The 27,148-nt window shown below is 41.0% G+C and overlaps 1 protein-coding gene across 4 annotated transcripts; it reads left to right on the forward strand.

Annotated features, from left to right (window-relative positions):
• Positions 1–471: 471 nt before the first annotated feature.
• Positions 472–26,734, forward strand: usp19 (ubiquitin specific peptidase 19). 4 transcript variants are annotated; one of them, XM_063016127.1, is made up of 26 exons: positions 472–752; positions 4,042–4,367; positions 6,070–6,192; positions 6,938–7,068; positions 7,167–7,655; positions 8,951–9,305; positions 10,052–10,208; positions 11,130–11,201; positions 11,304–11,419; positions 11,962–12,188; positions 12,268–12,460; positions 12,800–12,933; positions 13,750–13,908; positions 14,011–14,121; positions 14,997–15,107; positions 15,206–15,307; positions 16,150–16,290; positions 16,375–16,493; positions 16,591–16,734; positions 16,881–17,218; positions 19,158–19,268; positions 19,376–19,592; positions 19,682–19,834; positions 20,354–20,520; positions 20,885–21,060; positions 25,766–26,734. In XM_063016127.1, the coding sequence occupies exons 2-26, from the start codon at positions 4,205–4,207 to the stop codon at positions 25,901–25,903; spliced, it is 4,347 nt and encodes a 1,448-aa protein (XP_062872197.1). In that variant the 5' UTR covers positions 472–752; positions 4,042–4,204; the 3' UTR covers positions 25,904–26,734. The 4 variants fall into 4 exon arrangements, with proteins under 4 accessions (XP_062872197.1, XP_062872201.1, XP_062872198.1 ...); XM_063016131.1 differs by lacking the exon at positions 472–752 and adding an exon at positions 1,850–2,032; XM_063016128.1 differs by lacking the exon at positions 472–752 and adding an exon at positions 1,850–2,027.
• Positions 26,735–27,148: the final 414 nt, after the last annotated feature.

A 27,148-nucleotide genomic window follows, 5' to 3' on the forward strand; every position in this document is an offset into this window, starting at 1 on the left:
AACACACCACCACCATGTCAGTGTAACTGCAGTGCTGAGAATGATCCACCACCTAAATAATACCTGCTCTGTGGGGGGTCCTGACCATTGAAGAACAGGGTGAAAGCAAGTTGAAAAGTATGTAGAGAAACAGTTGGACTACAGTCAGTAATTGTAGAACTACCAAATGCTTCTATATAGTAAGTTTTTCAGGATGAACTCAAGTTCATATGCGTGTGAAGGCAGGCCTGAGATATCCATTCCAATGTCAAGCAAGATTAGTAAAAAAGCATAACTGGAGCCTTGAGTAAATGGGTGAATGAAATCCCACTATCAGCCAGATGTTTTGGTGGACACCAGAAAGATGATCAAAGGTTCTAATAGATTAGACACACATTAGTGACCTCTGGTGGTTGGCAGAATCATAGCAGGCAGTACCGGAAGTCAGGGCTGCTAGTGAGGCAGGTAAAGTCGTGTGATCAAGACAAGCTCCGGTTTGTTTTCTTTCTGCAAATGCGTTCTGTAACCGGGCCCTGCTAATTCAGTTATTTGTTTATGATTACGGAGAGATTGTCTACAGCGAGCACAATGGAGCCTGGCTAGTAATTTCCAGAAGAAGGAGAGCTTTGTACTTGGATCTACAGAACGCCGATGCGGGCACAGAAGCGGCCCGTTTGCTTTATTCAGAGCCCGGGGTTTAACTGGCAGCAGTTACCGGCATAGTGCTGGTGAACACGGACCACAGTGACAATTGTTTTACCCACAACAACAACGTAAGCCATTTTTCAAATGTATATTATTATTATTTTATTATCATATTATTAGTTTCGGTTTTGTCGTAGGGAAGTGCTGCTCCACCCGGCTTTGTGATTTCTAGCTTTAGCTAATGTAGCTAAGCTGTGTTTACGTCTGCTTCCCAAGCCGCATACTACCATACTAACTAGTACGCTAGCGTGTATAGTACGCTGCCTGTATGGTTACTATCTTGGCGTACTATGTAGTACGGTAGTATGTAGGACGCAGTCTACGTTTGTTTACCATTAAGATTTGGACCAAAGGCTGCGTCCCAAAACCACACTATTGGGGTTATTAGGGTAAATAGACACTACACGAGTGGTGGTCTGTTAACGTGCATTTTCATACCGTTACAATTACGAGCAAAGGCTGTGTCCCAAACCGATACTAAACACTCGGTGCTGTATTATATGGCTTGTGTCACAATCTTCTAAGCTAAGAACTGACGCCGGTTGGATAATATTTAGCCAGCAACATCTCAAACACGTTAATAAAAACACCACAATTAGTGGTGTACTGTTCAAAAACACACTTATTTTAATAAAAAAAAATCTGCGTTGTTAGTGTTTCCAAATATCCAGGAAAAAGGACTTGCGAAACTTGTACAAATTCCCGTTATTACTCATTATGGAGGAGAGGATGCGTCCCAATTTGCATACTGCTGTACTAAAAAGTTCGTCTATTCAGGACACCTCCAGCGCTAGTGTCACTTTTTTTGACGCATTGTGTAGTAATCAGTGTGCGGGTTGAGACACAGCCTGACCTGTTAACCTAATAATGGCCTTTTAAATATAATCGAAACAATACAATATACAGCAGTATGTGGCATTTTCTACCGATTGAAATAAAACATGTTATAATAAATAATAGTAATAAATCAAAATAATGAATTGTGCGTTAGGTGCTAAATTGAAGAGCTAACTATGACCAAGCAAAACTGGGTCAAAACAATATATTAGGCAGCTCCTGCTTCAGCTTTGACAGTGAATTGTAAACCAATAATTTGTCACTCAACTGATTCTAATGTCATGTGTTTTATATATATACGTTAATTAAAGGTGTCGTTTTGGTGTAGCGCCTAGTTTAAAAAAAATAAAACGCCACAATAGTGTGCGTTTCCCTAGCCGCCGAGCTAATGTAGCACTAACCACTAGGCTAATCGTGAATGCTAACGCTAATGTTACCGGACACCGGTATTGCTAAATTAGCATCAGCTCATGGCAACACTGCGCTCCTCAGCCCGGTCTTTTCACGTAAGGTGTTTATTCACATTGTGACATTTACTCGTTTGTACTCGTATTTTAGAAAATGTAAACATATTCGTTTTTTAAAAAAATGTTGTGTGTTTACATACACGGTATGTTTTTGTTTGAGTGTAAACTGTTGCTAGCCGTACGGCTAGTCAGTCTATATAAGGTTCGGTAATATGACAACGATATTTTGATATCTTCACTTCAGGGTAAAACTTTCTCATGGTCGGTGATCATTCGTACTACGAGTTTCACCCACCGACTGGTAAAATGTACGTATTTTGGTCAAAGTAATGGTGTTTTTAAAGAGCTTAATATGACATGGTCACCAGCGGTAAATTTACTTCAATTTATAACACAGACGACGACAGACGAGATCATTTATTAGATGTAATGTTTCTTATTTTGATTTATTAGGTACTTTTGTACTTCATCTGGTACAAACATTCATTTATTATTTAACCACGCCTACCCTACAAAGAAACTTTGTGGGTATACAATTACTGACTGCTCTGTACACTTCCCATTTATCAACCAAAAGGGACCTCAGTGGACCCCTAGATGCTATTTGCATCCACGGATTTACCTTACAGAAATAAACCATTTATAAGAGCGGATTTGGAACAAGATTTGATGATCCAGGCAAAAACATCTTAGATTGTAAAGGTCTTTGGGTTTAGAAAACACAATGGGACGTGTTTATCAACAGCCAGTTTAGACTTATTGGTACCAAAGCAAAATGGAAAGTTCTGACACATATCACATTGATAGGTTGTGGCTTATGTCAGTGTTGGCATCAGTACTTGGTATCAGGCTATAACGTCCCTAGTACTACCCCACATATGTATTTTACATGTTGTTGGGGCGAAGTGGGTAGCACTGTCGCCTCACAGCAAGAAGGTCCTGGGTTCGATCCCCAGGTGGGAGTGGTCTGGTCTCTGTGGTGTTTGTATGTTCTCCCCGTGTCTGCGTGGGTTTCCTCCGGGAGCTCCGGTTTCCTCCCACAGTCCAAAGACATGCAAGTGAACTGGAGACACTAAATTGTCCAAGATTGTGTTCTATATAATCTTGTGTGTGAACTGATGAATCTTGTGTAATGAGAAACTACCGTTCCTGTCATGAATGTAACCAAAGTGTTTAAAACCTAATAAATAAATAAAGAAAATGTTAAACAAGAAGGCCTGGCTGGCAAACGCCATTCCAATTAATTCCAGTGTTCAGTGCGGTTGAGGTCAGAGCAGTCAGTTTACTGGAGTTCACCACCCCACTTGTCAAACCATAAAAGCATATAATCAATATTATGCACTAGTTTGTAGCTTCATGTAGCTTCATCTTCAAACTGATGTGAAGTTTTTTTTTTTCCAATGAACATTTCTGCTACTAGTGCCCTAAAGCCTTACTTTTGTTTGTGATCTGTTTTTTTTTTTACATAATAAACATAATAAAGTTTTGTTTTATAGCATGAGAACTACAAATGTCAATGATTAACTGATAACTGACAAATACGTCATTGTTTGATTAAAGCTGTTGTCATTTAAATGAATTTCCAACAGCTGACGCTTGATTTCAACAGAGTGCAGCTAGATCTCTAGAGAGAGATCTGGTGAAGCCTGTTTGCGTCAGCATGGAGTTTGACTTCATGTTAAACTTGTTTAATATTTTTATTTTTTACTAAAAAATATGTGGATAATTTGATGATTTCAGAATCAGAATTTGTCAAAAGCAACTGGTATTAACCCAACATTTTAGGCCAGAGTTGGCATCAATACCTTGTATCAGGTCATGATGTCCCTAGCACTACCCCACATATGTATTTTACATGTTGTTGGCAAAGGAGCAGCTTGGTAGCAAGTATTGCAGTATTTATTTGCCATACTTCTCACTTCATACTTTACAAATGTAGTTGTAGTCACTGTTTAAATGCATTTATATTTTACCATAGACATAAATAAAGCAAAGCTTTGGACTTGTATTTCAAATAGTTCTCAAGTAACATGCCATCCTTCCCCCCCCCCAGTTCCCCCCGATTCAGTTCTGGGTGTATTTAGACTAGAAACGCCGCCAAGATAGCCGGGCCGGGCAGAAAACGACGCAGTTCGGACTCAGACCCCAGTGAAAGCGGCTCCACAGGAGGCAGCGAGGTGAGCGACAGCAGCTCCATCAGTGGAAAGTGGCTCAAGATGGCCAGCAGCAGCAGCAGCGCTACGTCAGGTGAGGTAGGCCGCAGGAGAGCGCAGAGAGGAGCCGAAGAGAACAGCAGCAAGAAGAAACTGAAAGATCGGGCCAACCAAGAGAGCAAAGAGGCCAAGCGAGCTGCAACAGTCAACCAAGAGGCTAAAAAAGGTGAGCTTTTTCAGGAGTTAACATTAAAACAAAGTGATTCTATTATACAGATACATTTCTATTAACCTGTCAGTCAGTGCATAACAGTTGTGACATTTGATGGTGACATTTCGGTAGTCACAAATAATCATCATTGCCTGAAGTAAGTACTAATTGTGGGGCTCCTAATCTCCTAATCGCCCACAGATGCTTTGTTAATACTCACAAATACCTGTGGGATTTAAATATTGACCTAAATAACCGGGTTCAGTTTCCTGTTTCAAGCATCACAAGACATGCTGTTGCTTGGAGGACACACAGTGCAGTTTGTTTGGGTGGTAGTTTGTGTCCTCTATGTGCCCTGCAGCCATGCTGAATGCTGAAGTGTTGTAATCCAAGCCTGTGAGAGACTGCCTCTGTGAAGCAGGTCTTTAGTCAAGGTCATGATAGCAGCTCTGTCCTGCACCAGCTCTTAGGCCACACAAGCACCTCATAATCGTTCTCTCATAAGCTTCCAGCTCACTGTGGTTTGATGGCTTTCGTGCTGCAACTGTTTCTTTAAATCTTTTAAGTTTCTTTCTGGGGTTTAAACAAAGATTGGTTGACCTGGAATTGAGCTTTGGATCTGTGTCCAGAAAGTCCAGTTATTACTATGGTTCAGTTTTACCACATTAGGCATAACATTTCACCTTGAAGAAGCCTTGGTATTTCTGTGATGCCAGTCACACAGTCAAGATTGCCTGTTCCTGCAGCAGCAAAACATCCCCACATCATCACTGACCCACCTTTATGCTTGACCCTAGGGATAGTATTCTTTTGGGTGGCACGGTGGCTAAGTGGGTAGCACTGTTGCCTCACAGCAAGAAGGTCCTGGGTTCGATCCCTAGGTGGGCCGGGCCGGGTCCTTTCTGTGTGGAGTTTGCATGTTCTCCCCGTGTCCGCGTGGGTTTCCTCCGGGTGCTCTGGTTTCCTCCCAGTGAGGTGAATTGGAGACACTAAATTGTCCAACACTGTGTTCGATATAAACTTGTGAACTGATGAATCTTGTGTAATGAGTAACTACCGTTCCTGACATGAATGTAACCAAAGTGTAAAACATGACGTTAAAATCCTAATAAACAAACAATAGTATTCTTTTGGGCATAATCCTGGCCTTTCTTGTGCAGGACAAATCATTGGTCCATATGGCCACACAGGTCATAGTGGTGTCTCTAGGAATGTTAATGTGTTGGAAATTTTCTGGTACCCACTGTCCTTTTGGTCTAATGAAATTGCCTCCTCGTTTAGCTTTTGTGACAGCTCCTCAATTTTGGCTATGGCTCAAACACACCTTAAACAAAGCTCTGGGTGGTGTTTATTTAACACATCACAGCTGAGGCAGATTGAGTTGTAACCAAACTTAAGGACAGACGAAATAGCAGTAGTTTTTCAGATCAGCAAGATTATGTAGGAGATGGATAATTGTGACATGCTTGTCATTTTTCATTTGATGTATCTTCCAACTGATGAAGACTTCAAGGCAACAAATAGCTCTACAGGACGGTTTAGAGTTGTAATACCTTACTTTATTTGGCTGGGGGTGGGGCTGGATATTTCCCACTGCACCTATATTTCACTATAATTATATGATTACAATAACACAGTTTTTTTTCAAGTACATTTAAAAGTTGAAATTCAGCGTATATGTGGACTAATGTACGATTTATGACCTGTGCTTGTGCAGATTTATTTCTGGACTGGAAGCAAAATGCTGATGAGGTGATAGTCAGACTGCGATGTGGAGCATTGAAAGTAGAAAACGTGGACACCGCCTTCTCAGATACGGCCTGCCAAGTCCGCTTCCCAGGTAAGCCCAACCTGTGCTGCTGTTTGCTGTCATTCCATTAAATTGGGACACTTGCTTGTGAAATAAGCTAGCCCACTATTTAGGGTTCGAAGTAGCTGGTTGGTATGTCTACAGATTTGTTTGGCTGAACAATCATACGGTGCACTTGTAAGTGCACTCTTAGTGCTGGTCCCAAGCCCTAGTGAAACAAGGAGGGTTGCATCAGGAAGTGTATCCGGCTTTAAAAGTCAGGTATGCTGACCAAAGTGATTCGCATTGGTGACCCCTAAATACGTGAGCAGCCAAATTTTGTAATCATGTTTTACCACCATTTTATCCTGGTCAGGTCGCAGTAGGTCTGGTTTTCTGAGAATCACTGCGCCCAATGCAGCCAATCCATCATGGAACCTAATGGCATTTAAAAGCAGCCTGTTTGCAGTTCTGATCATTCTTATCCCCTGGGCACAGGAAAACCTCAGCGGTTAAGGTACTGGACTAGTAATCATAAGGGTGCCGGTTCAAACCCCACCATTACCAAGTTGCCGCTGTTGGCCTCTGAGCAAGGCCCTTAAACCCTTATTTGCTCGAATTTTACCAAGTAATAGAGATTATAAGTCATTTCGGATAAAAGCTAGCCAAACCTAGCCAATTATGTCCGTGTGGACAATCGTATGGCCGATCCGGGTTTGAATATTAGCAATGGTGGGTATAGTGTAACAGACCTCTGTTGTTTTTTTGGGTTTATTGTTTTGTTATATGTTGTTAGATGGCCGTGAGTGGAGCTGTCACCTGCATGCAGAGATTGAGAGTTCCTGCTGTAAAGTGAAGGAAAAGGGTGGCGTCATGCACCTTGTCATGCACAAGAAGATCCCTTTTAACAACTGGCCCTCTCTTATGGTACACCCAATCTTGCTCCGCTGTTTACATTACTTTTGTCTTTTTGCAGATTTCTGTGTTCTAACATCTTGAATTATATGTTTTTTTCTTTCTCCCAGTCCAACAAAGAAAATGAAGCAGTTAACATCTTAAAAGAGAATAGCAGCAATCACCAGCCTGACAAGTCAGACTTGAACTCGGAAACTCTCAAAACTCCCAGCGGAACGGAGCAGCAGACGCCATCTACAGATCAGAAATGTGGCAAACCTGAACGGGGTGTAAAAAGAAGCATGAAGAACAAACAGGCAGAGAACTCTCCGAACGCAGGGCTCAAGGTAGCCGAGTCCAAGCCAGGCACTAAGGGGGACCAGACCCCTGAGCCCATTGCCAAGAGGACTGTCCGACTTTCCAAAAACAAAAAGGAGCCTGTTGTAGCATCTAGCCCTGCACGAGAGTCTCTGGCTGAACCAGCTCTGAATGGCAAACCCGTTACTCACATCAGCCGGGAATCTGATACTCTGTCGAACACCGGCGAGAGCAAATCAGAACACCAGATTAAAGGACAAGTCAGCCTGGAGGAAAAATCACCAAGAGTTGAGAAAAAGCAGGTAAACTTTTCCCAGTTTTCCTTCCTTTCTAGTCATATCCAATTACCTGTTTGTATTACGCTCCCTCTCTACTGATGCTGATCTCCAGTCCTGATTAAGGAGAGCCGTGACTGACACACGTCTCCTCCGACACGTGCATTAGCCGACTGCATCTTGTTACCTGCACGAGGCGAGTCCTTATGTGGATCAGCTTTGTGTATGGAGAGTCACACCCTGTTCAACTCATTATTCCTTGACTCGTGCTGCCCTATTAAGGGCTTGCCATGTCATCTCAATGGGATTTAGGTCAAAACTTTGACTCAGCGACTCCAAAACCTTAATTTGGTTTCTTTTCATCTTATATGCTTTGGATCGTTGTCCTGCTGCATAACCTCGCTGTGCTTGAGCTTTAGGTTACCAACTGACGGGCAGACAATCTCCTTCAGAATTTGCCTAGTGTCTTTTCTTTAGTGGAATCATGTACCTTGACCTTAACTGATGCAAGTGAGGCCTGCAGTTCTTTAGACGTCTATCTGGGTTCTTTTGTGATCTGCTGAATGAGCTGGCAGTGCATTCTTGGTAAAAATTGTGGTAGGCATGCCACTCTTGGTGTGCCTGCCTGGGCTTCACAATGCCAGGCAGGTTCTATTTAAGGTGTGGCAGTAATCATGCATGGGTGTGGCTTGTAAAATTTAATCTAATTGTCCATTTAATTTGTTTTAATTGGTTAATTTGGTAGCTATTTGGTTGATTTGGTAGTTGATTTAGGGTCATTTATTACCGGGCTGCACAGAAAGAATAAATAATCCCTACAGGAACAATTAAATTTCCACCGGTGTTATTGTCTCCAATCACCACTAGGTGGGAGCAGTGTCTCATTACATCGAAAAAAGCTCAGGATTCACACTGATTTTCCATTCTATAGTTATTCTATTTTAAATCCTGCCGCCCCCGCCCATATGAAACCGGTCTGTGCTGCGCAAAAGGTGGGGGACCACTGTAATAATAAATGTAGTTGATCTTATACATAAGTGTGGCAAATATGCAAAAATAATAGAAATTTAGGATGAGCAAATACTTTCTCAGAGCACTGTAGCTCCTTGCAAATATCACTAAATAAACATTTATTAGTAAATGTTAGTGTCAGATAAATATGAGATAACAAATTGCTTGTCATCCTGGTTCTTGTTACAACAGAGAAAGTTAAACAATTCATGTTTTACAATGACTTTCAGATACAATCAGGAATAAATATATTAATGTGAATGCTGAGGTAACATAATTCACTTGAATATTATTTTGTGCTTGCCGTTTAGGCTGAAACGGGTAAAAAGAAGCCCCAGGCGCCTATCTGTGAGCCAAGGCCTGTGCTCTCCGAGTCTTCTGCTCCAATAGTTAGTGCCCCAAATCCCAGAGACCCCTGCAAGCCAGAGGAGAATTCCGAAGGAAGAACATCCCCAAAGCAGGCAGAAAAGAAGCAAGAGCCGGCAACAACCGATGCTGCTGGGCAGAACCAAGGACGAGCCGAGTTCCTGTCCCACCATTTAGGATCTGGAGAATCTGCGGTCACAGCTGGCTCCAAGAGAGAGGAAGTCAAGCAGGCAGAGGATGAGAAAAGGGACAAGTCGAAAGAGGAGCCATGTGACCGAAGTCTTGAGGAAAAGGACATGGGTCAGTTCATTATTTATGTTTATTGAAAATGTATTACAAATACATGACATAAACATGACATCACAGAGCAGACAGTGATTCTGGACACATTGCTCTTGGGGATATGACAAGGAAAAATAAACTGTTTAAAAGTTTAAACTGTGAATCAAATAATGGAGATACACCTGGGTTTTGATTTAATTTCACCCTACAAGTGCAGCCTTTACATATTTGCTTGAGGTGCACCCGAGTTAAAAGTTACGGATACAGTCAGAATGTTTATGTGTAATTAGATGCCTAATTCTTCAGTAAAATCATAAATTTATTACATAAATTATACCTGTGTGGAATGTCCATATTACAGGGCTGTCATAAAATTGTAGTTTGAGACATGAATACCCAAAATTCATACATTTCTCATGTTTTTTTATGGCAGTAGTTACCTTGAAGCATTTCTCCTATTGTATCTTGTTTGAAACCAGCCTTTAAAAAGGTCTTGGCTCATATTTCCCAGAAATGTATCAGCTTCTGTTTAAAGTTGGGCCTTTTTCTGTGATAGGTATTGACCCAAGTAATTACTGTCATTCTCCCAGAATTTAGACTTGAGTTGACTATTTGTACCAATTCCCAGCAAATTACCAGTGTGTTTCAGGGTCAAGATGTGACGATTTTTTTTATATAACAAGCATGCAATATCAGAAATATTAGTTAGTAGCCAGGCTACTAACAAACTAAAGTGTTTAAATTGATGATGGTCTTGCTTCTAGGTCCAGAGCCAATGGTGAATCTGGCGTATGTAAAGAATGACTCCTATGAGAAAGGGACTGACTTGATGGTTGTAAATGTATACTTGAAGGAGGTATGTAAGGAGATCTCCAGGGTTCTTTTCAGGGAACAAGACTTCACCCTTATCTTCCAGACCAGGTGGGTGCATGTTCAGATATGGAGATTGAGTATATAGTTCAAGTTCAAAGTTTACGTACATACAGTATGAATGTCATGGCAGTTTTGGGATTTCTACAGCTATTCTTTTTTTGTGACTAAATTGTAAATAAGTACTTAATACTATAGTAGTTACTATATAGTAATTACTATTATAGTAAAAAGAATAAATACTCTGCATCAAGCTATTTTTGAAATGTATTTAATTGGAAAAGTCAGTTAAACCTTCTTGCATGTCTTTTGCTGTCATATGGGAATTTTGCTTCACCCTTTTTGCCCGAAACAGCCAGTTCTATTTATTTCAGATCCTGCCCTGATTTCCCTAACTGCTTATTTCTTAATGACATCTCAGGCAGGTGAAGATGTTAGTAATTTAACTTGGTTGTTGATCCTGTCAGCTGTTTAGAGGAATTCATGGTTGTTAAGTGAAAGCACAACATTTGAAGAGTCAGATCATTTATTGACATCTAGAATTGTCATTGGCTGAAAATTCCTAATGATTCTTGACCTGCCTATGGGTTTATAGGGAGTCGGTTAAGGCTTTATAGGTCGAGTGGTAATTAGGAAAGGTTGTGTGTTTATTTAGGAACCTGTCCGGTTGAAAGCACAACTGATACTTTGCGGTTTGTGGTTTTGAACTTGTCTTGGAATCAAAGGATTGAGTCCTTATTTCCTTATTTTTCTCTATTCAGTACTTGTCTTAAATTAATATAATATTTGTAATCCATTATTTAACCTAATAGACATAAACTAAAGAAAAAAAATCAATTTAAATGTATTTATTTTTAATCTGCCTATTGGGTGTACACCAAAGGTCCATCTGGTCAAAATACTGTATTAGTGAAGTAACTGCTTGTGCGTTTACATATGCCCTAGGTTTTAACCACTGAGTTCTCTTTGCAGCGATGCCAATTTTTTGCGCCAACATCCCGATTGTGGACCAAACACTGTCTTCATGTGGCAAGTCAAACTCAGGTAAGAGGTTCTGGCTGATGCTATCTGTGGATACCTTAACCCATTAGTGTTCAGGTTGATCAGCATATTACTGTCTTTCATTTGACTTTGTATGTATTTTAGGAACCTTATTCAACCGGAACAGTCTAGTTACTCCTTCACCCCGTCTCGTGTTGACATCACTCTGAGGAAGAGACGCAGTCAGCGCTGGGGAGGCTTGGAGGCTCAGTCTTCACAAGGTCTGTTTCCTGGTTTCTACTTGCTGCTGCAAATTCTTCACCTCATCATGTGTTAATCATGCAAGCTCAAGTGCAGTCCCTATGTTTATGTTTAGGTGATTTAATGATTACGTAGTTTCAAATATTTGTCAAGTAAAAACACTAACTGCCAATATTTTAGTTCATTTCAGTTTATTTGAATCATGATGGTTTCTACAGTATTTGGGATGCTGCGGTGTATTTACATTTGGAATTCACTGCTCAGCAAAGGAGTGCGTATTCAAAGAAAGGTCAAGTAATTCAGTACGGATACAAAACAGCCTGTCTCAAGTGCATGTAATCTAGCTTTTACTTAACCCACAGGCAATCCGACACAGCAGTCAGCACTGTTTCTTACCAATGACAGCTGTTCTATTTATATCTTAATGACTAGAATTGAAATGACTCCTTTATAACATGCATTGTTATATGCAATCATTTATACAATGTATTAGTACTGGTTTCTTATTTCAGAGTTTGACTCTTAATTTTGTAACCACAAGCTCTAATCTCCCCTGTTTAAGGTGCAGTGGGTGGCGCGAAAGTTGCTGTGCCCTCTGGCCCTTCTTCCCTTGACAAGAGTCAGCCGGGCAGCAGCCAGCATGCACTGCCGGCAAAGGAAGAACCTCGAGTCGGGGAGGAGAAACCCAAGCCCGCCTCTCGGGCTTCAGAGGATGCTGCTTTAGATGTAGTTGTGCCTCGTTCTGTCTCTGAACATGTCTCTGTCAAACAAGAGCCAACCATTACGACGGTGAGGTACAAGCTGTGCAATACCTCTGCTTTTTCTCATCTGCTGCCTTTTACTTATCTGAATGTTTTGCACCCCCTAGCCAAAGCCCACCTGCATGGTGCAGCCCATGACTCACGCCTCTCATGTGGGCAGCGAGCGAGCTGAGCAAGAGGAGGAGAAGAAGGTGTGTCTCCCTGGCTTCACAGGACTCGTCAACCTGGGCAACACCTGCTTTATGAACAGCGTGATTCAGTCACTCTCCAATACACGCGAGCTTCGAGACTATTTTCATGGTAAATGACTCGTTGCAGCTAATATTAACTCATTTGTGAATTTTGACCTTTTTTTAAGGTGATTTTAGGGACAAACTAATGCTTGACTTTCTCAAAATGTGTGGTGCTGTCTGTGGTGTGTGGTCTGCAAAGCTCAGCCAGTAATTCATAGTATTGTAAAAAGTGAAGTACACATAATTGTTTGCTTACGAAAGCAATTTCTTGGTTTTATCCACCATGAATGTGCAGACGTAATGACCACAGTAGTGTAAAATGATATTTTAAAGTAATTATTACTGTAATCTTTGTAGTCTGTGATTTATTTTTTTTTATTTTTTTTTATTTTTTTTGGAATTTCAGACCGAGCGTTTGAGACAGAGATTAACTGTAATAACCCACTGGGGACAGGTGGAAGGCTGGCCATTGGATTTGCGGTGCTACTCCGGGCTTTATGGAAGGGTACTCACCATGCTTTCCAGCCATCAAAATTAAAGGTATTCATTATTTAAGTCCAGGTGTAATTGTTATAAGCTTAGGAAATGACATTTTAAATTGTGATGGAATGCTCCAAAGCCTTTATCTTTGGATACAGAATAATAAATTACAGTTATGCAACTAATGTTAATTCTCTACAGAGTGCTTACTTTGTATTAACTTTATATATGATGTTTGTACATGGAGCCTAAAGTGGCTCTCTGGGATGTGGGAACCCAACACTGGCATGTGATAAGAATAGGCCACAGATTGGATATGTATTGGAAGAGGCATGCAGTGATCTGGCTTCTCCTTGATCAGAATGTGAGATAAAAGGGGGAAAATTCTGAAAAAACTGTTTTTCTAGGGGTGAGATGACATTTCATATACACCTTGACAGCATATTTCTGCTATCATGAAATTGTAACATGAACTATACCAAAGTGTGAGACAGAGACGGGAGCTCTGCATGCTGACAGTTTTAAAATGTAATATAAGTGGCAAAATATGAGTCTGAAATCCACTTATGAGTCTAAGATCAATGGCTTTTACCATACCCTTTACACTACAGTGTCTGTTGAATAGAGTGCGATATCAGATAAGCCACATTAGTATTAAGCTTTTATACAATGCTGTGCTGCACCCACATTACAATAGTGGCACAATAATACCCATGCTAACAATAGATTTGCTTCTAAACTCGTCTGATCAGCTGGTTGCAACTTAAGTTCATGAAAGCAGGGTAAAGAATTGTAAGTCTGTCCAGCTCAAACCTTTCATTGTTGTTTTTGACAACCAAATCCACATAACCTATCCTTCTTTGTTTCCCACTATAGGCAATAGTGGCCAGTAAGGCCAGCCAGTTTACAGGTTATGCTCAACACGATGCCCAGGAATTCATGGCCTTCCTGTTGGATGGGCTGCATGAGGACTTGAATCGCATCCAAAATAAACCCTACACAGAAACCGTGGATTCCGATGGCCGCCAGGATGAGGTATCGTTGTATACATTCATAAAACAAGTCCACAGCATGAGTGTGCAAAATGTCAAGGTGTCTGAATACTTTCTGAATCCACTGTGTACTATGATCCAACAGGTTGTAGCAGAAGAAGCATGGCAGAGGCACAAGATGAGAAATGATTCCTTCATCGTCGACCTCTTTCAAGGCCAGTACAAGTCGAAGCTTGTGTGTCCAACGTGCTCCAAGGTAAATCAATCAATTTCTTCTTTTTTTAATTTTCATTTTCCTTAATTGTTTTATTCTGGTCAGTGTGATGGTAGGTCCAGTTCTACTGGGAAACACAGGGCACAATGCAGGAATACCCTCAACTGGGCGACAATCCATCGCAGGCCTTTGGCCATCAGTCTCCTTTTCCTTAGAGATTGCAAATCATGTCTGTGTAGACACCCAGCCGACCGATAGCACAACCAAGATTCGAACCTGTATTAATTCTATTTTTTCTCAATCCACTCATATGAAATTACCCAGTTGTATTTCACCTGGATGGAGCATGGTCATGCCTAAAACATGCCTCTTCAAACACTTGCACTAGAACCAACCACTTCTTTTTACCTGCATGAGGTGCGTTCACACAGGGATCGGTATTGTGTATGTGGAGTCATGCACTGATCTCTAATCTCTAATTCCCCATCTTTGTGCAGGCGCCATTGAGCAGCCAGCAAAGACCTCAATTGCAGCTTAAATAATGAATCCCTTTGGCCCTCCCACCATCAATCATGGCCAATCAGGTCTGTGTAGGTTCTTGGTGGGCTGATAGCAGAGCTGAGATTTGAGCTTGAGTTCTCAGTAGTGGTGGGTAAGCGTGCTTTACCATGGCGCCACCCGAACGCCCCTTATTGAATTTCTTAATATGTAAAACGACGAAGTCCAGTGCCTGTGCTTGGGTGATGTCTTGCATTCCTTTCAATCTCATTGGCTCAGAAATGGTGTTGGTTTATTGTAACTAAATGGCACCTAAAACAGCTTAGCTGTGCCGGAAAGCAAATATATTTTTAATCAATTTTGTGACAATATATTGTTCATTTTGAAATTCTCATCAGTTCTTTGTTCTTACCTTTTAGGTCTCTATTACGTTTGACCCCTTCCTGTACCTACCTGTCCCCCTACCTCAGAAACAAAAGGTGCTTACGGTCTATTACTTTGCTAAGGAGCCACACATGAAACCAGTCAAGGTAAAGTCTTGAAGAATATCTTACTTATTTTTCCGGTGTCATTTTCATGCTTCGAATGCCTGTTTATTTATTAGCTTGTGGTGTTTTCCTGTGTGTAGTTTTTGGTGAGTGTGAGTAAAGAGAACTCAAGTACAGCAGAAGTCTTGGAGTCCATTTCCCGCAGTGTGAGGGTTAAACCAGAGAACTTAAGGTTTGCAGAGGTATGAAGCTTTTTAACACTATTTTTACATCCTGTGCTGTTTTAAATGTTTAAAACACATCTGGGGCCAGCTATATGAACAGTATTCCAGCTGCACCAGCAGTCATGCAGCAAGTTTAACCTCACCATTAATGACATTATGTTTATGTATACACATGCAACTGCAACACAACTATTGTGTGTGTGTGTGTGTGTGTGTGTGTGTGTGTGTGTACACAGAATATAAAAACCATCACTTTCATACCAAGTTCATATCAACAAGTCTTTGTTTCATTTTTTGTTTTATTTTCCTTAACTGGTCTGGGTCGCGATGGGTCCGATGGATTGCCAGGAAACACTGGGCACAAGGCAGTGAAACCCTGGACAGGGTGCCAATACATGACCGGGTTTTGGTAGACACTGTGTAGACTGTCTGTGTAGTTGCACAGCTACACAGATACCTGTGCCACCTGAGCGTTACCAGTCTGTTGTGTTTATTTTGTAAAAACAGCATAGTGAACAGAACAGTAAGGTGAACATGTACAGCATGAGCAGAACTAGTTTAGAGTAGCCACAGCAGCTCATTCTGGTCTGCATACCTGAATTGTTTTTATGCTGGGTTTGAGACCTGGGTTTGAGGATGGCAGTGAGAGCACATTGACTGAAAAGTGCAGCCCCCAATGGCTAGGATGTTTGACAGGCCAGTCAATGACTTTCTTGTCGTAAATGGGTTAATCGCTAAAATCCATAATTCAAAATGACTTTTGTGCAAGACCCAGATGTATGATCGGATGTTTTTGTTACCCAACTTTAATGTTATAGCGACTTGTTTAAAAATGTGTCCCTGTCCACCCATCCTTTCAGGTGGTAAAGAGCCGCTTTCATAGGATCTTCCTGCCTTCTCAGTCCCTTGATACAGTCTCATCCTCCGACATGCTTTTCTGCTTTGAGGTGCTGTCTAAAGAGCTCTCTAAGGAGAAAGTAGTGGTGCTTAGAGTACAACAGGTATAACACAACTACAAATAAAATCTGTATTGTGTTAGTTGGTTTTCATAGGTATCATTCATTATGTATATGTGTTACTTGCAGAGGCTTCAGGTTCCAAGTATTCCAATAGCTAAGTGTGCTGGCTGCCAGAAACCACCTCTGCCAGACGACGAGAAACTGAAGCGATGTACACGTTGCTATCGTGTAGGCTACTGTAATCAGTGAGTCATTCATTAATCAGTGTTGGTTATAACATTTGGGCTTTGCTTGCAGCTCCTGTATCTTACCATGTATCTGGGTACATTTCTTTCGTTTTAGAGCTTGCCAGAAGAACCACTGGCCCAGCCACAAAGCTCTCTGCCGTCCCAACTCTGAGAATGTCGGCCTGCCGTTTTTGATCAGTGTGCCTGAATCAAGGCTGACCTATGTACGCCTCACTCAGCTTCTGGAGGGCTATTCTAGGTAAGAACTGGAAACAAAGACGGACATCACAGTTGGTATCCTCACCTGAACTCAAAGCTTTCATATTCCTAAATGTACCAAGCTTGGGATCAAAATGTCTTTTCTTTGGAACAAAAGTGAAAGACTGTCCTTGTCTTTTCGTCCAGGTATTCGGTGAATGTTTTCCGACCCCCGTTCCAGTCTGGTCGGACGTCTCCGGAAGCCAGTGTGTGTCGTGGTGATCAGCATCCCTTAACTGGATCAGCTTTTGAGGGACCTGAGCCAGAGGAGGAAGTACACTGTGTAGGTGAAGAAGAAGGCGCTCAAGAGCAGGTCAATCCGTTGTCTGTAACGGAGACAGGACAGGCCTCGGGACACTCGGCGGGAGACCTGTGCTCTGTCTCCACTTGCACTTTGGACTCTGGTTTTTCTGAGGGTGTGTCGAGCTCCATGGACCCGAATGAAGAAAAAGAAACATCCTGTGAGAAGGCTGTGAAACCAGAAGGTAATTACAATTGGTTTAATGGAATACTTCAACAATTTCAACTATATCTGTTAGTCAGCATTAGGGCTGGGTATCGCCACCAATTTCCTGGATCGATTCGATTCCGATTCACCAGGTCCCGATTCGATTCGATTTTCGATTTTCGATTCGATTTTCGATCCAATTTCGATTCAACACATTTAGGCATATTTGAGTTACATTAACAGGTTTTGTTTACATATGTACAGATGTTCAGAGAACGAATGTGATAATTGTACAAAGAACACTCATTATTAAAAATATTTGTGTATTTTGTTTACATAAATAATTAATCCAAAACAGAAAACAGTAACATTCAACAGCCAGGTGTATGTTTACATTACATTTACAATGTTGTAGCATGTCAGACAAATGAAATAATAATAAAAAATGAATGTTACTGTTTTCTTCCATTTGTCTGACATGCTACAACATTGTAAATGTAATGTAAACATACACCTGGCTGTTGTACAGCCAAGTTTACACTACACGACACTCTGATTAACACGTGGTCACTGTAATGTTCACACTACACGACTGATCGGCGATGGGGAGTTTTACACTACACCATCTATCACCAGGGGGAATCACAGGCGAGCTTCTCTGGTCTCCAAAACTACGTTTTGTCACGAAAACACACGTGAGAAGTGATGAAAGGTTTAATGATACCACGTCCAAACATGCACATCAACAAGTAGCGAGCAATCAAAGTTTGTGCGCTGATGAAATAAATGAATCTGAGTGGATTTGACAACACGAGCAGCATGGATCGTTCTGTAGTGAGTTGGAGGTTAATAAATATTTTGTTTTGTAGAGAACGATCTCGCGTGTGCTGATGTATTCTGATAGAAACTATATTGCGCTCCACCACCTGTTTCCAACCTCTCCCCTGTGTTTCCCCTCGCTGTTTCTCACATTGATTGAGAGCCGAGTTTTGATCGCAGAGCGAACACCGAGTTCCTCCCGAATCCAGAGCCGAGCGAAAATCAGTGCAAAAAGTTGTGTAGTGGTCATAACTTGAGCTTCTGCCATGCTAAACTGATGTGCAGGTCAGATCTCGTTGCATGAAAAAACAGTGGCTGGTCACGCGAAATTAAAGGGGGTAACAATAGTAATAGATTTCCGTGTGCACCGTAAAAAGGGGCGTATTTAAAAAATCGATCTCGCATTTATATGAATCGATATCGGATCGTTCAAATAAAGATCGATTAAAATCGAAAAATCTATTTTATAAACCCACCCCTAGTCAGCATCTGTAAAGAACCACAGATTTTTCTGTAAATAAAACACTGTCAAAAAATACATTTACAACACATTACAAGAACAGGTACTAAGTACTCCTACTAAATTTGGTTACCCTTTTAAACCGAGTGCCAGTTTTCCTGGATTTATTCCACTTGATCTCCCAATCTAGTCATTTCCAATTCCCGATTTTTCTTTCACTGTTGCTTGCACTACCCATGATCTGATCAAGGACAGTCGAATCACCACACGCTCACTCCGACACGTAATCACCTGCCAGTGTTGGGATCCCATACAGTGCCGTATCATGTATGAAGAGCCACGCACCACCACACACAAACAAAGAAAGTCGGTGGCTCACACAGCAAGAAGGTCCTGGGTTTGATCCCCAGGTGGGGCGGTCCAGGTCCGCTCTTCATGGAGTTTGCATGTTCTCCCCGTGTCTGCGTGGGTTTCCTCTGGGAGCTCCGGTTTCCTCCCACAGTCCAAATACATGCAAGTGACGTGAATTGGAGATGCAAGATTGTCCATGACTGTGTTTGACATTGAACTTGTGAATTGACTATTCTGTCATGGATGTAACCAAAGTGTTTAAACCATGATGCTAAAATCCTAATAAATAAATACATTTTATTATTATCATCATCATCATATAAAGTTACGTGTGTGTGCATTACAGCGGCAGTCACTGGGTACCAGCAATCCTCAGAGTCTGGCAATAGGAGTGCTTCTCAGTTCTACATCTCTCTACAGGATGCCAACAACAAGGAAGTAAAACTTGAAGACAAAGGTCAGATTTGGTTTTTCTCTATGAATTTATCCTCTCTGTAAGCCTTTTCAGATCAATCAGATCAGAAATGCAAATCTACGTGCTTGATCTTTGAACCTCTCCTATAGGGGACGGACTGTTGGAGGTGCCTGAGGACAGCACTTTGGAGCTCGTATGGAAAAATAACGAGCGGCTGAAGGAGTATGTCCTGGTGCGCTCCAAAGAGCTGGAGTTTAACGAGGACCCCAGCTCCGCCAGCGAGACCGCCAGGGCAGGACACTTTACCCTGGAGCAATGCCTCAATCTCTTCACCAAGCCTGAGGTGCTGGCCCCAGAGGAAGCCTGGTGAGGAAATCTATGCCTATAGAAATAGCCTTGACCGATACACGTATAATGTTTTAGGCTTAATGCATCACACTCTGTCTTCAAATCAGGTACTGTCCAAAATGTCAGCAGCACAGAGAGGCCTCCAAGCAGCTTCTCCTTTGGCGTTTGCCAAACGTGCTCATCATCCAGCTAAAACGCTTTTCTTTCCGGAGCTTCATCTGGAGGGACAAGATCAATGACATGGTTGACTTTCCAGTTAGGTATGTAAAAGGAACTTTGCTGTAGCTTAGCCTTTGGTTTACCAATTTTCCAATCAAATGAATAATTGATTCCTGCATGTAAAAGAGGTATGACCTGGTTACACTAGAAACTTGTTGTCTGCATTTGAGGTTTTATCCAGAAATGGTGTACCATTATTGTTTAATTAGAGCAGAGGCCATAATTGTCGCAGCAATGAGGAATCTCCCTTAACCTACACACCCTTAGACATAGCCAATCATGTCAGTGTAGACACCGACTGGCTGATAGCAGAGCTGAGATTCACACTTGAGCTCTGATTTGGGTCTTCATGACACCATACCTCATTAACTTCCACTCCTGCATGCTCATTTTCATTGAAGCATAGAAGTCAAAGCATAGTAATAAAGCTGTGGGGTTAGTTTTTTAGCTAAATTGAATTGGGCACAATGTATATAATGGATGGGTGGATGGGTGTATAGTATGTATAGTTAATCTAAATGACTATGAAATCATTTCTCTGCCAATCACTTTGTTCACAGGAACTTGGATTTGAGTAAGTTCTGTATTGGTCAGAAGGAGGATGTCCAACAGCCCCCTATTTATGACCTGTATGCTGTTATAAATCACTATGGAGGAATGATTGGAGGTCACTACACAGCCTACGCACGTCTACCCAACGACAAGAACAGCCAACGCAGCGATGTTGGTAGGTGCCCTGTATTATTATTATTTTTGTGCTTGTGTGTTCAGTGAAAGTGGAAATTAACTGCATGTCCCAGTGGAATGGAGACCAGTTTCTGATGCTGCAACAATACAGGTTTTGTGTAGGAATGCACATTTGATGATGTTGTTTTGATCACTGTTTGAATTTTGCCATACACTTGGCATATCAGGCATTTTTTTTCCTGAATTGCCACATCTCAGAAAACTGCAGGCAGGTCCATGTCTCAGTTTAATTCTGCAATGGCTACCCATATGAATATTGTCAAGTGATGCACAGCTACTGTGGGAGAACTTGTTGTCTGCTGACTGTGCCAGCCATGAACAGTTTTTATGGATCTTCTACGCAGGCTGGCGTTTGTTTGATGACAGCACCGTGACTACGGTAGAAGAGAGCCAGGTGGTCACACGCTATGCCTACGTACTGTTCTACCGACGCCGAAACTCTCCCGTAGAGCGACCGCCTCGTTTTCTCGGCCCACTGGGAGCCGAGTCTGCTGCTGCGGCTGGAGCTGCAGCCAGTCAGGTGAGCTTAACACACTCTCCATCTCATTCTTCTTCCTCAGAGTTTATGTACCAGGGGGATTAATGACCTTAAATGCTTCTTTTCACTTGGTGATAAATCTTTTTTTATTTTAGCGGTCGTGTTCCCATAGATTAATCATGACTACTCCACATGGGGATCTAGATTAGGAATGTTATGATAACATACAGCTTAGCATGGCTTTCCATATCTCTCTCCATTAAAAGCCAACACTAGTGGGTGATAAGAAGCAGATGCAGATTGGACACAATTGGGAATTGGAATTGACTTCATTGAAAGATAACAATTAATTAATTTGTGCTGTTTTGCATCAGTATAGAGTCTGGATATGACAGTCTGGTGACTGTATCTTAAAATCTGGATAAGAGAATCTCTGTGTAACTTATTAATTTTTTTTATTAATTTTTTTTTTTTTTTACAAAAATGATGTGGGTATTTTGCATCATGATGCAGTATAAGGCAGAACTTTGCTAATCACCTTATAATAACCACACTAATGCTGTCAAAAAGAGCTGACCTGGGTGGCCAATAGTATTTCTTTTATAATGTGCTTAACTATTTTTCTGTTTACCTAATGCTAGTTGTACTAATGATATGTTGAACTGTTTAAAAACATATGCATGTGACCTTGCGATGAATGCAGATTTTTGACTGTTACATGAGGACATTTTTTTTGTTTGTTTTTATTTAAGACTTCTAATCTAATGGAATAAAATGAAACATTTTAGGTTTTTTTTTCTCCAGACAAAAGGTGTAAATGGTGTAAGTAATAAGCTTAAGCTCCTCAGTACAGTTTTTCAACTATTTTGTTCGTGGAATGAATGATAGCAGAACTTAATTGAGACCATTACAAGACCCAGTTTATTAGGTGTTGCAGTCTGGGCCAACCTGTTTATGACATCGCATTTGATAAATTGGAACTGCCAACTTCAACTCTGCATGCATTTCTTACCAACCTATGTAAAATGACATTCTGTAGGATAATTGGTGGAAGGCTATACTTATATTTTCACTTAATCCCTATATATCCATCTCTCTCTATATCCATCCATCTATTGTTCTCTTTCCATCACTGTCTCTCCATCTTTCTATCACTTTTGCTGGCTCTTTGTATCTTATTTATCTTTATCTATTCATCCATCCATCCATCCCTCTGTCCGTCTCTCTGTCTTTCTGTAGCCAAACATATGTGGACACCTCTTTTAACTATTGAGTTTAGGTGCTACAGCCACACCTAATACAAACTCCTTATCATTGCCCATGGGTTTGAAATGGGATATCCAACAGCTTATGCCGAGGTGGCACATACTTTTGGCCGTATAGTGTAATTCTCATTTGGTGTATCCAGGAACATGCTGCTTATCATATTTTGCTTAAGTAATCATTTGTATGACTTTACATTAGTTGTTAAGTGCTCTGCCAATCACATCCTGCACTATATGAATAGAAGATTAAGTAAATGTAGTTTTAGGACTAAATGAACAATTCTGCTCACTTATTTAGATATAAAAAAAAAACACCATTCTTGCAATTAAACCAAAATATTATGTATATTGTATGTGAGCTGAAATGGCCCAGACAGGTGTGTGCAGGTGTGTTTAAAAATGTAAATGAAAACGTGTGCAATATATGCAATATTGATTTGATGTTGGACATCACATTTTCACTGTTCTAAAGATAAATTTTAAAATTCCTTTTTATTAAATTATAAAATGCCTTTTTTTCCATTATCATTGGTATGCTTTTAGCACATTATGGGAAAAAAACTTGAATAGACTTGATCCTATCTTGTGTTTGTGTGGGTTTTGCTGAGTATTTTAATGCAACTGCAAACTTCCTACACCAAGTCGTTCTGTTCCACACCACAATTAAAAAATGATTAATGCGTATAGAAGATAATGATAAGAGAGAGTTTTGAGTGAGCAGAGATTGGAAGGGCTTATAAATTGGTTCTTTCAAGGCCTGTCCCTGTCCAAGAAGTTGACACAGGTTTCCGCCAATCGCAGGCGTCTCTGATATGGCAGGAACTGGAGGAGGAAGCAGAAAGGCAGCGAGACGCTCCCTCTTGGGGCCTTTTCCGATCAGGGCTGCGACGGAGAAGACCCAGAACGAGGCCGGAAGACGAAAGTGGGCGCAGACGGGACAGCGCATCTGCACATGCTGAAGACGACCACATCAGATGTTTCATCCTGGTCATAATGGCTGCAGTGATTGCAGTGCTGCTGAATGTCTTCTATCCTCTGCTGTACAGGTCTCATTAGAGGGTTAGACTGAAAACCATACAACTTATAGTCACATGTGTGGTGCACATTCTAAAGCAGTTAACCACTGTTACATGCACACAAACAATGATGCTTCAATGGTTTGCACTTCACACCTACACCTGTGACTTACTGTAGCAGGGCGAACTATTTATCGTGTAGATGAGGGGTCACCGATAAGATGCCTTCAAACTTTGTAATTGCGGCAGCAGGAAAAGTGAGCTTTTTAACTGTTTAAGTATGGGTCTGACAGTTTTTTTTTTTTTATTATGTCTGTTTATGTGTTTATTTGGATTTACGTTTAATGTACTGTACTGTATCTTCAGGGGCTCTGTGAAAGAGTCAAATTGCAGTTAAATTCAAAGTGACTACAATCCACTTTTACACCTGGATCAGCTATGTTTATTTATAATATTATTTATAATTGCTTGGAGTTTAAAGGGTGCGTCCCAATACTTTAATTAACGTGTACACATAAGCCTATGATTTAAATCGACATTTGCTGTCATTAAAGTGAACCATGATGGTTTAAGGCCCTGCCATGGATTGGCATCTTGTTCGGGGTGTGTTGCTGCATTGCACCCAGTGATTCCTGGGATGCCAGGTTTACTGCAACCCTCACCAGAATAAAGCCATGGTGAAAATGAATGGGGGGAAAAAAGGCTATATCTATATTTTGTATGAAGTGTAATTATATAGTACTTGAGTATAACAAATGATCCATGGTTAGGTTGGTGGGGAGGGGCTTAAAATACCTCTTTTTTTTCCCAATTTTTAATATTGTAACCAGTTTTACTTTGTACATCATTCTTTGTACATCTGCCGGGTTTCTATATCCCGTCTGTCTTGCATCTTGATCTGCATTGCATAGTTCACCTATCGGTGTGCATAGGTTCCTTTTTTAATAAATAGCAAAATGCTATTTAAATGATTGGCTTGATATTTTGTTTGTTTGTTTGTGGCCTACACTAAGGGACTGTACAGTCATATGAAAAACAAAGTACACCCTCTTTAAATTCTATGGTTTTACGTATGAGGACATTAGAAGGTCTTAAAATTAGGGGAATACACACTATTTGTACACACTTCAAATTACTACAAATTGGGCCAGCTGTAGCCTAGTGGTTAGGGTACTGGTTCGGTAATCAGATGGTTGCCGGTTCAAGTCCCACCACTACCAGGTTGCCACTGTTGAGTGCTTGAGCAAGGCCCTTTACCCTCAATTGCTTAGACTTAGGTACTTACTGCTTTCATAGGAATTAAGAGGGTAAGTAGCCAGGTCAAAATCAAATGCTCTTGATTAATTGATCATCAGCAAGTGTGACCACCACTATAAAAGCGAAACAATGCCACTGAGGAAAGACTTCCACTTGGAGAAGCAATTGTTGCTGCCGATCAATCTGGGATTTAAAACAAATTACCATCTTCCCAAAAATGGACATCCCAGCCAATACGCCCCAAGGTCAAAATGTGCAACGCTCAGAGACATTGCAAAAAACCCAAGAGCTACATAACAGACTCTACAGGCCTTAGTCAGCAAGTTAAATGTTCGAGTTCATGAAAGTACAATTAGAAAAAGACTGACTAAGTATGGCCGGTTTGAAACGGTTACTAGAACATGACTTTTGGACCTATGTCCTTTGGGCAGACAAGACTTTGCGGTCAGGCTGAAGCTTGGCCGAAAATGGGTCACGAGACAGGACAGTGATCCCAAGCACACCGGCAAATCTACAACAGAATAGCTAGAAAAGAAAAGAATCACGGTGTTGCCTTTGTCAAGTCAAAATTCAGACCTCAACCTAATTGAAATGCCATGGCAGGATCTGAAAAGAACTGTGCTTAAACAAATGCCCACAAACCTCACTAACTGAAGCAATGTAAAGAAGTAAAGAAGAGTGAGCCAAAATTCCTCCAGAATGATGTGAGAGACTGATAGTAGTACAGAAAACGCTTAGTTCAAGTTATTGCTGCTAAAGGTGGTTCTACAAGCTATTGGGTCATAGGGTGTACCTAGTTTTCCACATGTGTGGGTTTTTCATCTGAGATTTTGTTTATCTAATTTTAAGACCTGCTAAAAATACTTTTACATGTTGTGGAACCTCTGTTTTAACCCTTAAATTTTATTGTAACATTTAAGTTATTTATTACACTTAAATTATTTCATACTCACTTGTCAATAAAATATACAATACAGTCCTGTAGTACAGTTACCTGTACTTGTTTTTCTCCTTTGTAAATAATAAAATAAAATCATACTTTGCACTAATGTAATTGTTTGTGGATGTTCTATACAACTGTTAGAACGGCCGCTGCATGTAAATGAATCTTTGCTCATCTTTTGTCTTTTTGCATTGATCATAGGAAAACGTTCATGAGCCAGACAGGACTTCTAAAATCTCCTATTATAACCATGGTTTATTTTACAGGCTTGTAGCCAGGCACTCTTCGGGGCAGAGCTGGATGCCGAAGGAGCCCCTCAGTTGGGTGCGGAAGTGGGTGACCTCTTTGCCCGCTCGGCCGAATGCTCCGGTCCGTCCTATACCAGCATGGAGGAGGTGGATTAAAGTAAACGGAACGCTGTAGCAGTGGCCACCGAACAGCAGCCCTTGCCTCAGGGAGACTTCTTTCTTAAAAGAGACTTCGGTGCTCGCGCTCGGCAAAGGTGCTTCTGTTGCACATGTGCAATGTTTAATAAACTAGAACCAAGACGACAGACCAGTGAGTCGTGCATAGGTCTCCCGACACACACGAGGTGATTGCTTAGGTGTACATTTTCCAAAACTCAAGCTAGTAGGAGTGCACATGTTTGATCACATGGACAGGGTAAGATGCACTTCCGGGAGGTATTTATGCATTTTTTTGGTTGTGCTCTCCTAAACTGGTGCGCTGCTTTTATTACAGATCTGCACTGTGCATCCTACAGATTCGGCACAAATATTAACACGTAACACAGTGGATCAATGATCGATGTACTACTATTCACACCCATATTAACACAGGTGGACAGGCTTGTTGAAGTGGTTTTGTTTGTATCTTTGAAGTGTAATGTTTATTTGTAGGATTCATTTGGTGTGGCGAGGTTTTTTCTTCTTCTTTTATTTCAGGGCGAAATGGTTGGTCCTGTTTTCTTCCTTTGTTCTAAGTCCTGTGGAAATGTCTATGTTAAGTGCAAAGGCTCAACAGACATGAAATATGCATGTTGATCAATTGTAGTATATCGTGTGTAATTACCACACTTTTTTGAGTGGATTGTCTTGTTTTCCCTTCCCTTGTTTTTGTAGACTGCATAGAAGCAGGAGCTTGGGTTCAATGATAAGAATGCTGCTGTGAATATGGAACTAAGTGGTTAATATAAATAAATTGTTTGGAGTAAATGAACTCAAATGTTATAAGAATGTAATGCTGTTGTCTTCTTTTTGCACTTTCAGTTATTGTTGGTTCACTTTTTTTTGTTATTAGGGCAGCTGTAGCCTAGTGGTTAGGGTAGTGGACTAGTAGGTAGACGGTCGCTGGTTCAAACTCTGCCAGGATGCCACTGTTGGGTTCTTGAGCTAGGCCCTTAACCCTCATTTACTTTGGATAAAAGCGTCTGCTAAATGCTGAAAATGTAAATGTTAACAGTTTTATTCTCTGTCAGGGTCACAGGCTGTCTGGCGTGAGGCGGGAATGCAACTTTAAATGATGCAATTTCATTATTAATACACAACAACTAGCATTTAATTACATTTAATTACACCAAACTGGTTGCCAAAAAGGAACTGGTGGTTTTTGAGCGAGATTAGACAAATTCAGAATTGCACCTGGAGGGG

The sequence above is a fragment of the Trichomycterus rosablanca genome, chromosome 19 (genome assembly GCF_030014385.1).
Source record: "Trichomycterus rosablanca isolate fTriRos1 chromosome 19, fTriRos1.hap1, whole genome shotgun sequence".
Lineage (NCBI taxonomy): Eukaryota > Metazoa > Chordata > Actinopteri > Siluriformes > Trichomycteridae > Trichomycterus > Trichomycterus rosablanca.

What these genes read in the sequence shown, in the direction of transcription:
- usp19 (XM_063016127.1), top strand. Translation starts at nt 4,205, where the DNA reads ATGGCCAGCAGCAGCAGCAGCGCTACGTCAGGTGAGGTAGGCCGCAGG. An exon ending in CAACCAAGAGGCTAAAAAAG is followed by an intron (nt 4,368 to 6,069) that starts GTGAGCTTTTTC and finishes GTGCTTGTGCAG; the next exon opens with ATTTATTTCTGGACTGGAAG. An exon ending in CAGCCAACGCAGCGATGTTG is followed by an intron (nt 20,521 to 20,884) that starts GTAGGTGCCCTG and finishes TCTTCTACGCAG; the next exon opens with GCTGGCGTTTGTTTGATGAC.